This window comes from Daktulosphaira vitifoliae, unplaced genomic scaffold (genome assembly GCF_025091365.1).
Source record: "Daktulosphaira vitifoliae isolate Bord-2020 unplaced genomic scaffold, ASM2509136v1 Scaffold_4, whole genome shotgun sequence".
NCBI classification, from domain to species: Eukaryota; Metazoa; Arthropoda; class Insecta; order Hemiptera; family Phylloxeridae; genus Daktulosphaira; species Daktulosphaira vitifoliae.
In genome coordinates, this window is record NW_026099575.1 from 24,185,969 (window position 1) to 24,199,713 (window position 13,745).

At 24.6% G+C, this 13,745-nt stretch overlaps 1 protein-coding gene across 4 annotated transcripts in view; it reads left to right on the plus strand.

Moving 5' to 3' along the window:
- Positions 1-10,456, plus strand: part of LOC126905193 (proton-associated sugar transporter A) — a 29,048-nt gene extending 18,592 nt beyond the window's left edge. The window contains exons 1-11 of one of the 4 annotated variants that reach the window (XM_050684682.1): positions 853-1,103; positions 6,707-6,943; positions 7,218-7,480; positions 7,553-7,732; positions 7,803-7,904; positions 7,972-8,132; positions 8,192-8,296; positions 8,511-8,672; positions 8,988-9,118; positions 9,709-9,883; positions 10,122-10,456. In XM_050684682.1, coding sequence (XP_050540639.1) covers positions 6,729-6,943; positions 7,218-7,480; positions 7,553-7,732; positions 7,803-7,904; positions 7,972-8,132; positions 8,192-8,296; positions 8,511-8,672; positions 8,988-9,118; positions 9,709-9,883; positions 10,122-10,355 — 1,728 coding nt within the window. In that variant the 5' untranslated portion in view covers positions 853-1,103; positions 6,707-6,728 and the 3' untranslated portion in view covers positions 10,356-10,456. Of the gene's footprint in view, positions 1-850; positions 1,104-6,394; positions 6,515-6,706; positions 6,944-7,217; positions 7,481-7,552; positions 7,733-7,802; positions 7,905-7,971; positions 8,133-8,191; positions 8,297-8,510; positions 8,673-8,987; positions 9,119-9,686; positions 9,884-10,121 lie in introns of those variants that run through there. The other 3 variants (XM_050684685.1, XM_050684684.1, XM_050684686.1) reach the window with 3 other exon arrangements.
- The last annotated feature ends 3,289 nt before the right edge of the window (positions 10,457-13,745 follow it).

Sequence of the window (13,745 nt, forward strand, 5' to 3'; positions counted from 1 at the left end):
AAGTTAAACATGTATATTTCCATTAAAAAAAACTGAAGATAGGAGATAGAACTATATTTTTTATGTTAATTAAGGTGTATAGGATACTAATAACTTCTAAAAATAAAATTATTATTATTTATTATTATTATTAGTATTTTATCTTACTCTTATACAGATATTTCGTGGGATAAAGCTAGCAGATCACTCTGTATAAAACATAAGTCAATATTTAACAGGAATAATAGTAAAAAACGCTCACTTCTGGTAAAAAAAAATCAATTGTTAAATGAATGACGTTTGACCGAGTATATTATGGCTTCATCAGGTGATAGTGATTAAATATAGAGAAGACTTAGAAATCGTGGTTTTTTATCTGCAGCTTACAGAAAATAACTATACTTAAAAGCCTAAATTTATTACACTAAAATAGAATATATTGTTATGTTTTAACGCTTGATTAGCGTGTTTAGTGATGAATGTATAAAGATAAATGTGATTAAATGATACACCAGGTGTTCAATGCACTCAAGATAATCAAAACGCTCCAGTTTTATTTGATGGTGTATATCGGATGTACAGATCTTGAGTTAGCATTGACTTTATCCGGAAGATACCTTAATTAGTTTCATAGTTAAATAATTAGTAATTGTTTAAATAAAATTGCATAATGCATTAATCATAAACCCCTTTTTTAATTTACTATTTAAAAACTAGTCTTTAATTTAGAAGTTACTCTTAGTCTAAATATTATTACTCATTTTTGATCTATTAATTTATATAGTATTTATAATATAAATATATATAATTATATATATATATATAAATTTATGACATAAATTATTAGCTATTCTTATTTGTTTCCACGATTTTTGATTAAACAAAAACAAAAAAATAAAAATTATTTTTAATGACAAAATGAAAAAAAGAGATATAACTAAGCGACGTTGTCTTGTTAGGGTCGCACAAGCTTTTAGTCTGTCCACTAACGTTGCGCTACATGCATTCGGTTCTTATCGTGTAGTGTTTCTGTTTTTAAATAAGCACAAAATAAATTAATTGCAAAATTTTTTTTATTTGAACATCTTAAAAACTTTCTGCATTCGTTTAAAAATATAATTCAGGTATGTTTTAGATTAATCAGAATTATAATTTAAGAATAAAATAATTGTAAGATTTATTTTCATGCTAAATAATGCTACAATAAGTTTATATTTTTTAAAATTAGAATGATAAATATCATATTGTAATTATAAAAATTATGATAAGCAACATTTCCTAATCTGTATGTTTAAGAAACAACAAGAGTTGTAGGGATAAGATTAGTACTGTTCACTTCCCAAATTCTTTTCATAATTTAGTTTAATTATAGTATTATTATAAAATTTATTTAATATTATTAAATGTATGATTCAGTGCATGTAACTAACAATAATAAGTATGTGTAATGAGACGCATAAGTCTCAAGCACCAAGGTTAAGGAATATTAAGATTTTATACTTTTACATTCAAAGTATTTGTATACTTTCTAAAAAATTTCGAAAATAATTCAATCTAAAGACAATGAAAAATATATAATAAAATTCTTTAGTCACTCTTTGAGTTTCGAACGTCATTGATTTACTAAAGTTTTTGACATATTACAAATTACTATGCCTATTAGCTTCGATGCGAAGCTGACAATGTATTAATTTAACTATGATGTGTTTTTTTTTGTGTCTATTACCACTTTTTCTCAGCTCTGACTGGACTGATTTCTTTCAACGATACGTCAAAAAATCACAAATCGTATATAGTCGAAGACATTACCCTTAAAAATTGAAAAAATTTCCCTCGTTCCCCGTAAATGGGGGAAATCTCCAAAAAAATTATAAATTTAAAAATCACTAATTTTCGAAATTTTAAAAATTTTTTTACTAAAATCTACCATAACTTTTTAAAAATGATAAATTCAATTTTTTTTTATAGATACGTGAGATATTTACCTATCGTTTTGTAAATTTTTTTTTATAAATCTGACCCTTTACCACCTGCACACAAGAGAGATTCAATATAACAACTTTTTCAACTTAACTTTTGAAAGTGTTCTGGAAATACTGACACTTATATGTATATATTAAACTAAAGCTTAAGCAATATACTTTATTATGGAAAAAAAAAATTTATTTTGTCTTTACGGTGAAAATGACTACCATATGCTATTTTTATGTTAAAATTCTCGATTTTATATTTTACACTTTTAACTTTAAATTTCTTTAAATTTTTGAAAAATGAATGGATCAATACAATTTTTTTATGAAAAATACTATTTATATACTTCTTTCATTCGATATACGGTTTTTTTTTAAATCGGATCATTTTTCTTTATACAGGAGGGGTCAAAACTTAAAAATGTAAATAGAAAAGAGAATTTTTTCAACTTTTTTTAAATAGTGTTCCGGAAATACTGACAATTATATATCTTAAATTACAGCTTATGTAATAATATACTTTAATATAAAAAAAAAATATCAGACTTTATTTTCTTTTCATGGTGTATACGGATATCAATATTAATAAAAAAATTACAATACTAAATTATTAAATATCAATTTCATACTATATTTAGTTATTTTTAACACAATAGACCTGTTGGTCCATTGTGCGCACCTTGTACCGAATTGTTTTGAATACTATGTGTAATTGCTATACTAAATATTTATTCATATATTACACTTATAAATTATAAAACTTGTATTGTAGAATATGAGTTATGAAATAGGAGACCATGTTGCTTTTGGAATAATTCATCATTTTTTTTTTGAATTTAACACTATCTGCAGATTTGTATCGAAGCTTTTTTTATGATAGCGATTTTAATCACTGTCAGATATCATCTATACTGCACCCAACTATGCTACGTCCCCACTGTGCCGCGACCTCACTGTGCTGGGTTTTTTTAAATAATTAATACACATTATATATATATATATATATATATATATAAATATATTACGCTATGAAATATTGTAGCAATAGATGGCGTGGTATGTTTAAATTTAAGACCAACATTAAGAATTAAATGCAATAGATATTGTCATTTGTTTATATTACGTATTTAAACGAACAAAATTTTCAATTATAATTATTTAATTAATATTCTTGAGAGGTAATATTGAATTTACTCTATTATACTGAAATTCGGTTCTTGAAAAACATATGATAATATCTAGTGATTATTAAAACAATATCAATATTATTGTTGCTAACAATGGCAAAACACGTAAATTTTATTGATGAAATCGTTAAGTAGTATTAGGAAGAAAAATAAAAATTTTGTAAGGATTTAGCAAGAATCATATTATAATTCAACATATTATGCTGGCGTTCACATTTTTAATTATTCCTCGTTTATTCGTTATTTGAGGATAAATGAGATAATTGTAATGAAGTCCTATTGTTCATGAAAATGTATAGGTTACGATATTTGACATTTTTTTATAAGAATATATATACAAATTCATTATAACATCGTGAGACACTTTGTATGAAATAATAATAATAGCATATCGTTTCAAACATATAATTTAATTTTGTTAAATTTACAAAGTTCTAAATTTCCCCCAGGAAACGTTTTTAGCTTCGATGCGAAGCTGAGAAGGTATTGGATTTACTAAGATGTGTTTTTTTTTTTTGTGTCTGTTACCACTTTTTCTCAGCTCTCACCGAACCGATTTCTTTCAATGATACGTCAAAAGATCACAAATTGTATCTAGTCGAAGACATTACCCTTAAAAATTGAAAAAAATTCCCTAGTTCCCCGTAAATGGGGGAAACCTCCAAAAAAATTACAAATTTAAAAATCGCTAATTTTCGAAATTTTTTCAATTTTTTTTACTTAAAAGTGCCATAACTTTTTAAAAAATGAACATATAAATATAATTATTTTTTATATAGATGCATAATATCATTAACTTTCATTTGGTATATTTTTTTCATAAATTTAACCCTTAACCTGCCCACAAGGGGAGATTTAAAATGACAACTTTTTCACAAAAAATTAATTTTTTTAACTTAAATTTTGAAAATGTTCCGGAAGGTCTGACACTTTTATATATATCTTAAATTAAAGCTAATGTAATATACTTTATCATGAAAAAAAAAAATTTCGGACTTTATCTTATCTTCATGGTGAAAATGGCTACCGAATGCTATTTTTGTGTGAAAATTTTCGATTTTGTATTTTCCATTTTTAACTTTATTATGCTATAACTTTTTGAAAAATGTATGAATCATTACAATTTTTTTATGAGAAGTAGTATTTATATAGATCTTTCATTCGACATACTGTTTTTTTAAATCGGACCATTTCCCTAAATACAGGGGGGATTCAAAACATAAAAATGCATATAGAAAGTAGAACTTTTTCAACGTAACTTTTGAAAGTGTTCCGGAAGGTCTGACACTTTTATATATATCTTAAATTAAAGCTAATGTAATATACTTTATAATGGTAAAAAAAAATTTCGGACTTTATTTTATCTTCATGGTGAAAACAGACATTAAACTTAATAAAAAAAATACGATTTTTGTAAAAAAATTCTTTTTTATATTTTTAACTTTATAATGCTATAACTTCTCGAAAGATGTATGGATCAATATAATTCTTTTTTTTGTAGATGCATGATGTCTTTACCTATCATTTGGTATATTTTTTTTATAAATCTGACTTTTTACCTGCCTACAGGGGGGGATTCAAAATGACAACTTTTTCACAAAAAATTGACTTTTTCAACTTAAATTTTGAAAGTGTTCCGGAAAGTCTGACACTTTTATATATATCTTAAATTAAAGCTAATGTAATATACTTTATCATGGAAAAAAAAAATTTCGGACTTTATTTTATCTTCAAGGTGAAAATGGCTACCAAATGCTATTATTGTGTGAAAATTCTCAATTTTATTTTTTACATTTTTAACATTATAATGCTATAACTTATTGAAAAGTGTATTGATCAATATAATTTTTTTATGGGAAATACTATTTTCTAATAATCTCTTTTTTATTCTACATACTTTGTCTTAATCAGGATATTAATAAGGAACAAGCAGTTTATGAAGCTTTTGGAATAATCCACCAATTTTTTAAAATTAAACACTATCTAAAGATTTGCATCGAAGCGTTTTTTATGATAGTGATTTTAATCACTGTCAGATATCATTATACTTGAACTATTTATGCCACGTCACCACTGTGCCGCGACCCCCCTGTGCTGGGTTTTTTTCCCCATGTTTGGCTAATAAATAGTTGTGAAAGTATACAATTTGTTTTGGTATTTGATAAATAATGGTGTATATTTTTTTAGTTTGCAATGCAGCAGATTATAATATAATAATCACTGACAAACTATTATTGATAGAATAGGTAATGACCCAAAGACATCGAATACAAAACTTGGATATATTACAATAATATATTTTAGTAGGGTAATGGTATTAAAACACAATGTGATAATATAAATTTTTAAAAATACAAATAAAAAATAAAAATGGGATATGGAAAGAATTGTTATAATTATTTTTTTGGAATTTTAATTGTTATAACGATTAAAATTGTGAGTTATACTTAATGCTATTATAGTTTTTATCTACATAATATAAATTTTTAATTCTATAGTACAATTTAAATTTTTGTGAAATCATTTTATTAAAAATAAATATAAGAATTTAAAAAGAAATATATTGCCGCTGTCATTTTATCATTATCGTTTATTTAATAGTTTCCTCTTTGATATATTTTATTATCTAACTATCTTGAATACGTTTCACATAAGAAAATTATTATAAGAGTTTCATAATTTAGCTTTTATTATATTTAATTATTATTATTTTTTTACCTTATTCATATTATAAAACTCATATTTCAAAGGATACTCAATATTATATTTTATCCATATTAGGTTTAGTAACGTAACAAAATCATTTAAAAAACAAATTCTTAGTGTCATATCAGCATATTTATTTATAATCATTTATTAGTACGTTTAGAAAAAAAAATGATGATATGCATTGATAAGTAATAGCGTTTAATTAATACTTTATTTATATTATTTCTCACATTGTTTAATCGTTTAAATTAAAAGAGTGATCTTATTTCATCGGACTGAATAAGTGCAACTCTTAGATTCGTACCATTTATGTTTGATGTTCTATTTAACGACCTAAGTTGTGTATTTTCTTAAGTCTAGTTTTACCGTTATAACATCGTTTATAATTAACATTCACATAATTATTTTGACCCAAAAATAATTAAAATGTCATTGCTGCTTGAGTTTAATTTAAAAAAAAAAAATGCAACTGTAACAGCTGTTAAATAAATTTACACTTTGTTAGACATTATAAAATTTTGATTGTATATTTACATTGATACATGATCACATCAATGTAATCCTTATAAAAGTCTAATACTCTCTGTTTTGTTAATTTATATTACATCGAGACAGAACATTTTATAAGCAGCTTAAAAAAGGTTTATTAAATGATTTCACAATTATGATGTATGTAGCATTTTTTTTTACTAAAAAAATTATCTCAACAGAATATTGGTTTATTACCAACAAATTTTAAAATTGCAATCCATAAATGTTGTTGTATTTTATTAATATAATTGAGTATTGCGTAATAGATACTGTTTGTCGGTAAAAGGTAGTAAATATTTTATGTCAATCACTTAAATTATTTATTTGCAGCTACTTTACTATATAATTTGACATGGTAGAAAAGCTTCATGAATATCAGGGTCCAATTGGCATTTTTCATACTTGGAGAGATGTATTGAAAGAAAAGTGGGATAATTGGAAAGAAAACCGCCCTCGATCCCTTTTACAACTTTTGCAGAGTTTGGGTCTCGCCAAAAATCCAAATGATTCGCCTAAAAATGAATCAACACCTGTGGTCGACATGCAAAATTATTCTCATATTTTCAGGTAAAAACAATTTAATGTGTTGAAAATTTCACATTTTTTTAAATTTTATTTGTGTCATATTAGTGATACATTATATATCAATAATTTTTTATACAATCAAATTATCATATACTATAATTTTATAATAAGATTTATGAAATTATAGGTGTTTTAATATAAAATTGACTCGTATGATAAAATCGAGTTAATTTATCATATAAATAAGAAATAAATTTTTTTTTAAATTTCATTATTTATCAATAAATAAATAATCTACATATTTTTCTGTTTACAGAAATAAAACTAGACGAGAACTTATTCGTATATCTGCAGCTGTCATGGGATTAGAATTTTGTTATGCTGCAGAAACAGCGTTTGTATCTCCGACACTTTTGAAAATTGGCGTCGATCATCAGCATATGACACTTGTATGGGCTGTATCACCATGCATTGGTTTTTTTGTGACGCCTATATTAGGGTCTTTGAGTGACAGATGTACTCTACCAATTGGGCGTCGACGGCCATTTATTATACTGTTAGCTTGTGGTGTATTTTTGGGTAATAAAAATGAATTATACATGATATAATATGATACATGAAAAATTCTATATTAATGAAAAATTAAATAAGGTATGGTTTTGGTGCCAAATGGAGAGTCATTGGGACACTGGGTGGAAGGAGATTCTAGCCAGGATAATTCAAAATTTTGGCCTGTATTTTTTACGATATTGGGAACAGTTTTATCGGATTTTAATGCAGATGCTTGTCAAAGTCCTACAAGGGCTTATCTTTTAGATATATGTGTGCCAGGTATATCGTTTAAGAGCAATGCATTAAATTAATGAAATGTAGATGATAAAATTTTGATGAAAATTTATAGAGGATCACGCTAAAGGTCTAAGCACTTTTACGGTAATGGCGGGTCTTGGAGGTTGTATTGGATATTTCCTTGGTGGAGTTGACTGGGACTCGTGGAAATTCGGTAATATTGAAGAATTATTTTGATAATATTTTGTCAATGATGTATTATTTTTGATGATGTTTTTTAGGTGAAATGATGGGTGGTCACGTAAAAACAGTATTTACTCTGGTCACAATTTTATTTCTTGTTTGTGTTACATACACCATAACTAGTTTCAAAGAAATGCCATTGAAACTACAAAAGTATAACCAATTTCGAGTAGTTATAAACAATTCGGACAGTAATGAAGTATGCTAATAAAGATTATCATAATTTTATTTTATTCACAATGATAACTGTATCCTTAGGACGAAAATAAAGACTTTAAGACGACTGATATTTCTCTTAAATCATACGGTACATTGAATGAGATTACAGATGATATTGAACACAACGAACCTTTGCTCATACCGGTAGTCATATTTTAAGTAAACAGTATAAGTATATATTTAATTCTTAGTACAGTAAAAAACATTCATTAAATTTAGGGTGAAATCTATTTATTTTAAAATTTTCCAAGAAGAAATTGTACTATTAATGGTGAAATCCATCTCAATACACCATTTAATCGAAAAACATGTGTTAGTGTTGATTGCTATTCTCACCAAAGTTGTTTTCTGTTTTCAGGAGCACGCTACATTTGTCCATTACCTTAAGTCTATTATAGTAATGCCTAACTCAATAAAATTAGTTTGTCTAACTAATTTGTTCTGTTGGATGGCGCATGTTTGTTACTCATTGTATTTCACTGACTATGTAGGAGAAGCAGTTTTTGGTGGAGATCCAATGGTAAGAAGAAAAATATATTTATTAATGACCGATGACTTTATTTAATTAGTAAAAATTTATTATCAAACTTTATTTACCACACAAAAATTGTGTGATTATTACAAAACATTTTTATACAATTTTATTAGTACTCAAAAAATAATATTGATTGGTTTTAGAGGTCAGGCTTTATAAAACTTTAGAAATAGTTAATTTCTTGATCCAAACATTTAGGGTTTTTGTACTTTAATTCAATATATCATCATTTATTTTATAAGGTTTTCTATATTTTTCAATATCATAAAAATTTATTAATTTTAGTATTACACATTTTAGGCCTTACCAGGTACTGAAAAAAAATTGTTATATGAAGAAGGTGTAAGATTCGGATCAATGGGTATGTCAATGTATTCTTTATCATGTGCTTGTTATTCAAGTGTTATAGAAAAACTCATTAAGCAATTCGGGTAAATATAAATTAATTAGGGTATTTTTATAGTATATTCTGTGTTCTAATGGACACCTGGAAAGAAGTAATTCACTTACTGTGTGTCTTGTATTCAGACGATCAGAAAAAAAAAACCTTATAGATAAGGACAATATTATTTATATTATTAATTATATTTTATCATTTATTTTTATTTTTTATATAATATATTATTATATTATTATTACCGGATCATAGTGGTGTAAAGTCAGCTTCCCTATATTGAATTTTTGGGCGTTTTCAAATTTTATAATTTCATGACAATTGGTTTTAATTATTTTCATACCATACATAACAAAATTGAAATTATTTGCATTCTATAAAATTTTGTAGTTTTTTTTCTATTTTATTAAGCTAAGAAAATTTCACTTTTAATGATGTATAGTATATAAATATACATTTTATAATAAAGGGTTACTTGCAATATAACTTCTAAAAATATCAATAAAAATTTTATTTTTAAGTTAATCAAAAGTGGACACCTAGTATTAAATAATATTCACTAAAAAATGTCTTGAAATAAATAGTGTCCGATTTTCACGCAATAGGTTTTTAATTGTTTGAGAATAGGGCGAAGCGAGTCTACGTAGGTGGTTTGCTATTTTATTCCGGTGGTATGTTTATGATGGCAATTACAGGACACAAATTTAGTGTTATACTATTTTCATGGGCAGCCGGTGTCATGTATTCTACTATGTTTACAATGCCATTTCTTTTGATTGCATACTATCATTCTACGAATAAGGTAAATGTTTAATTAATATTATCTAAAAGGCAAATTATTAAATACGAAATTATAGTAGATCTATTATGAAAATATAAGCACCTAAATTCTTCGCTCATTAATAATATAATATTAAGTATTTACTGAAGATTTCATTACACCTTTTAATGTATTAATAGTTCAAAATATTTGACTAATATATAGAATTTGATTCTAGCTATCTTAAATACAGTTTACTGATGATAATGACTGATTTTAGTTTTCATCCGAGGAGATCTATGAAGGTGATAAAGCCGCCGAACACATTAGAGGATTAGGTACCGACGTTGCCGTTGTTAGCTCCTCAGTGTTTGTAGCACAATTCATTCTTTCCATGATTATGGGTACCATTATTAGATTGTTTGGATCTACATCAGCAGTAGTGTACACAGCATCTTTTCTTGGATTCTGTGCGTCTATAGTAGCATCACAAATTATGTATTTGGATCTGTAAATAGTTTAGAATTAACTTATATATTGTATTATTTCTCCTATTAAATTCATGTAATTACAAATAAAATGCATAAATACTGAATAAACATTTTTGCAACTTTAGATGTTTTATATTTAATACACAATATCTTCATTAAAAAAATTTTAGACAAATGGTACGAAGCAAAACGAATTTTTCTTTTGAAAATATTAATGTATCAATAGTTTAAAATAATTTTATTATGCTTAACTTTTCATTGTAATACTTTTATGCTTTTAGTAGCCACATTTATAGAAAAATTAACGTCTATATAATTTGAATGCGTTGCCAATTTTAATCCTTTGTAAATAATATGTTTTATGTTTTATTTTGTTTAAATATGTTTATTGTACTTTGTTGAATTCAGCGTATTAATTTTTAACAAATTAATGTAAAATAATAAATGTTTTTGATTTTAAATTGGAGAGCGTTAGTTATATATATGGAATAGCTGATGTAAATTAAATAGGTCGAAATTATGAATAGAAATTGACATACTTGCGTAATTTTATTTTTTACTAATGATATTCAATATAAATTAGTACAGTATTTGCGTTACAATAACTTGTATCAATTTATCATACTTCTGGTTAATAATTAATTATTTCTATATGGATATTAATAGTCATAATAAGTCAATCTATTAAAAAATGCATAACAATATTAATCATTAATAGTAGCTATACAATAAAGTTAAGATTAATGTCTTAAAATTTTAAACAAATATAATTAGATGTGTAGGATAAAGTATAAATAAATTTATTCAACCATAAATATTTAGTTGTATAAATTTGCAATTAAATTTACTAATCGAGCAGCTTTGAATAAAATTTTTATAATTAGTACATTGTTTATAAAATAATAAAAAAATAAAAATAAATAAACAATTTAAGTTTAGTGTTTCAGAAAAATTTTACTTCATTGATCATTAAATCAAATTACAAATAATTGATACGCAGTAATAAACATTTATTTTTAGCTGAGAAGATATTCATTTTGCTACGATGTTTTTTTTCATTTTTTCTCCATAGTGAAAACAAACATCAAAATTAAAAAAAAAAAAATACGATTTTTGTAAAAAAATTCTCTTTTATATTTTTAACTTTTAATGCTATAACTCTTTGAAAAATGTATGGATCAATATAATTTTTGTTTATAGATGCATATTTTTTTTATAAATCTGACCCTTTACATGCCCCCAGAGAGGATTCAAAATGACATCTTTTCCACAAAAAATTTAATTTTTCAACTTAACTTTTGAAAGTGTTTCGGAAAGTCTGATACTTTTATATATATCTTAAATTAAAGCTAATATAATATACTTTATCATACTTTATCACATTTGTCATGAAAAAAAAAAATTGGGACTTTATTTTGTCTTTACTATAAAAATGGCTACCGAATGCTATTTTTGTGTGAAAATTCTCGATTTTATATTTAATATTTTTAACTATATTATGTTATAACTCTTTGAAAAATCTATAGATCAATACAATTTTTTATAAGAAATAATATTTATATCCCTCTTTCATTCGACGTACTTTTTTTTAAATAACATCATTTTCCTTTTATATTTATATATTATAAATATATATATATATTTATTCATATATTACACGTATAAATCATAAAACTTGTAATCAGGAAATAAATAAGGAAATAGGAGATTATGTAGCTTTTGGATTAATCCATCAATTTTTTTAAATTAATCACTATCTACAGATTTGCATCGAAGCTTTTTTTATGACAGTGATTTTAATCACTGTCAGATATCGTTATACTTGACCCAACTATGACATATCACCACTGTACCCCGACCCCCCCTGTGCTGGGTTTATTATTTATGAGTCTCATTTTTATGACGACTCAATAAATAATAGATGACTTAATATTATTTAGTTTTTATTAAAAGACAACTAACGTTATTGCGGTCTGTTTGACAAATTGTAATCGCCTTTTGGTGAAATAAAATGTAAATCCTATTTTTCATAAATTTTATGTGGATGAAATTTTTATTGAATGATTTATAAATGTAATTCATGAATAAATACTAATTATAGTAATAATATTTAGTATGAAATTAATATTGAATGATTTAGTATTGTAAATTCTACGGAGAGTTGATAAAAAGTTATAAAATTGTTGTATACAGGGGGATTATTTAATAATTAGTCACTCGTACTCTCTTAAATTAATAATTATGTTAAGTGAATTAGTTTAGGTGTTTTTTAGTTTCATATACATTTTGATTTATCAACTATAAAATATTTTTTTAATTCATCTTTTATGCCTTAAAAGGGTGTCATCTTTATTTTATTATTATCAACATTAAAAAATTTAACAAGTTTATAATAAAAAATAATCTAACTAAAAAAATGACTTGTCGGTGACAACTTAAGACACATTATTTCGAAAGTTATAACTATTTTAGAAAAGCGAGTAGTGACAAAATATTTTGCTGATATAGAAACAATGTAATTAATAAAAAATTTGTTATAGTTATGTATAAAATATAAAATTGTTTATATAAACTTGGCCCTAGTAATCATTTAGGTATCTATGTCAATTGATTGTGCTAAATAGGATGTTACACAAGTAAAATGCATTATGCGAAAAAGTCGAATTCAATTGGAAGTGATATAACAAATATATAAATATAATGAATTTCATTAATATGAAGTTAATTACAAATTTTCTGGTGAATATTAATAATAACATTTAATCAGAATCGAAAATGTGTACTTAGAGATTTAGTAATTAAAGTTAAATGTTTGTACTTTACATTTAGTTAATTAACATTATGGTATAATAATATTATTATCACGATTTATGGTTAACATGAAAACAGTTTTATTTTTTTTATGTTTCAATTATAATTAGAACCTCTATTATAATTGTAATAGAGATGATATCGCTTTTTAAAATAATACGTAGTAATTAGTTTCAAGTAAGTATAGTGTGAAATTCGTTTTACTATTGAACAGTTTTCATATTGTTTTCCGCATAAATTTACAAAACGCTTTCAAAACTAATTTTACTTAATTAAAAAAAAACATTCATAAATCGAAAAATAATATACAGAATAATTTGTTAAAATTCAAATAAAAAACTAAACAGCTAATAGTGTGAGCTGTCAAAGTGTAATAATACACAAAATGATTTGAGTACTAAAGGTTAAGTTTTATAGCTGTAGTATTTAACTTTATAAATTAACTTATCTAAAATAGCATGAAAACAAAGAATACATATTTTTCATTACTAAAAATATACACATAAAAATTTAACAACACAATTTTTAAAATATGTAGAAGTGCGTGACCTTCATCTTGTTGTCAAAACATGTAATTTTTCATCTTAGTATCATGACATTAT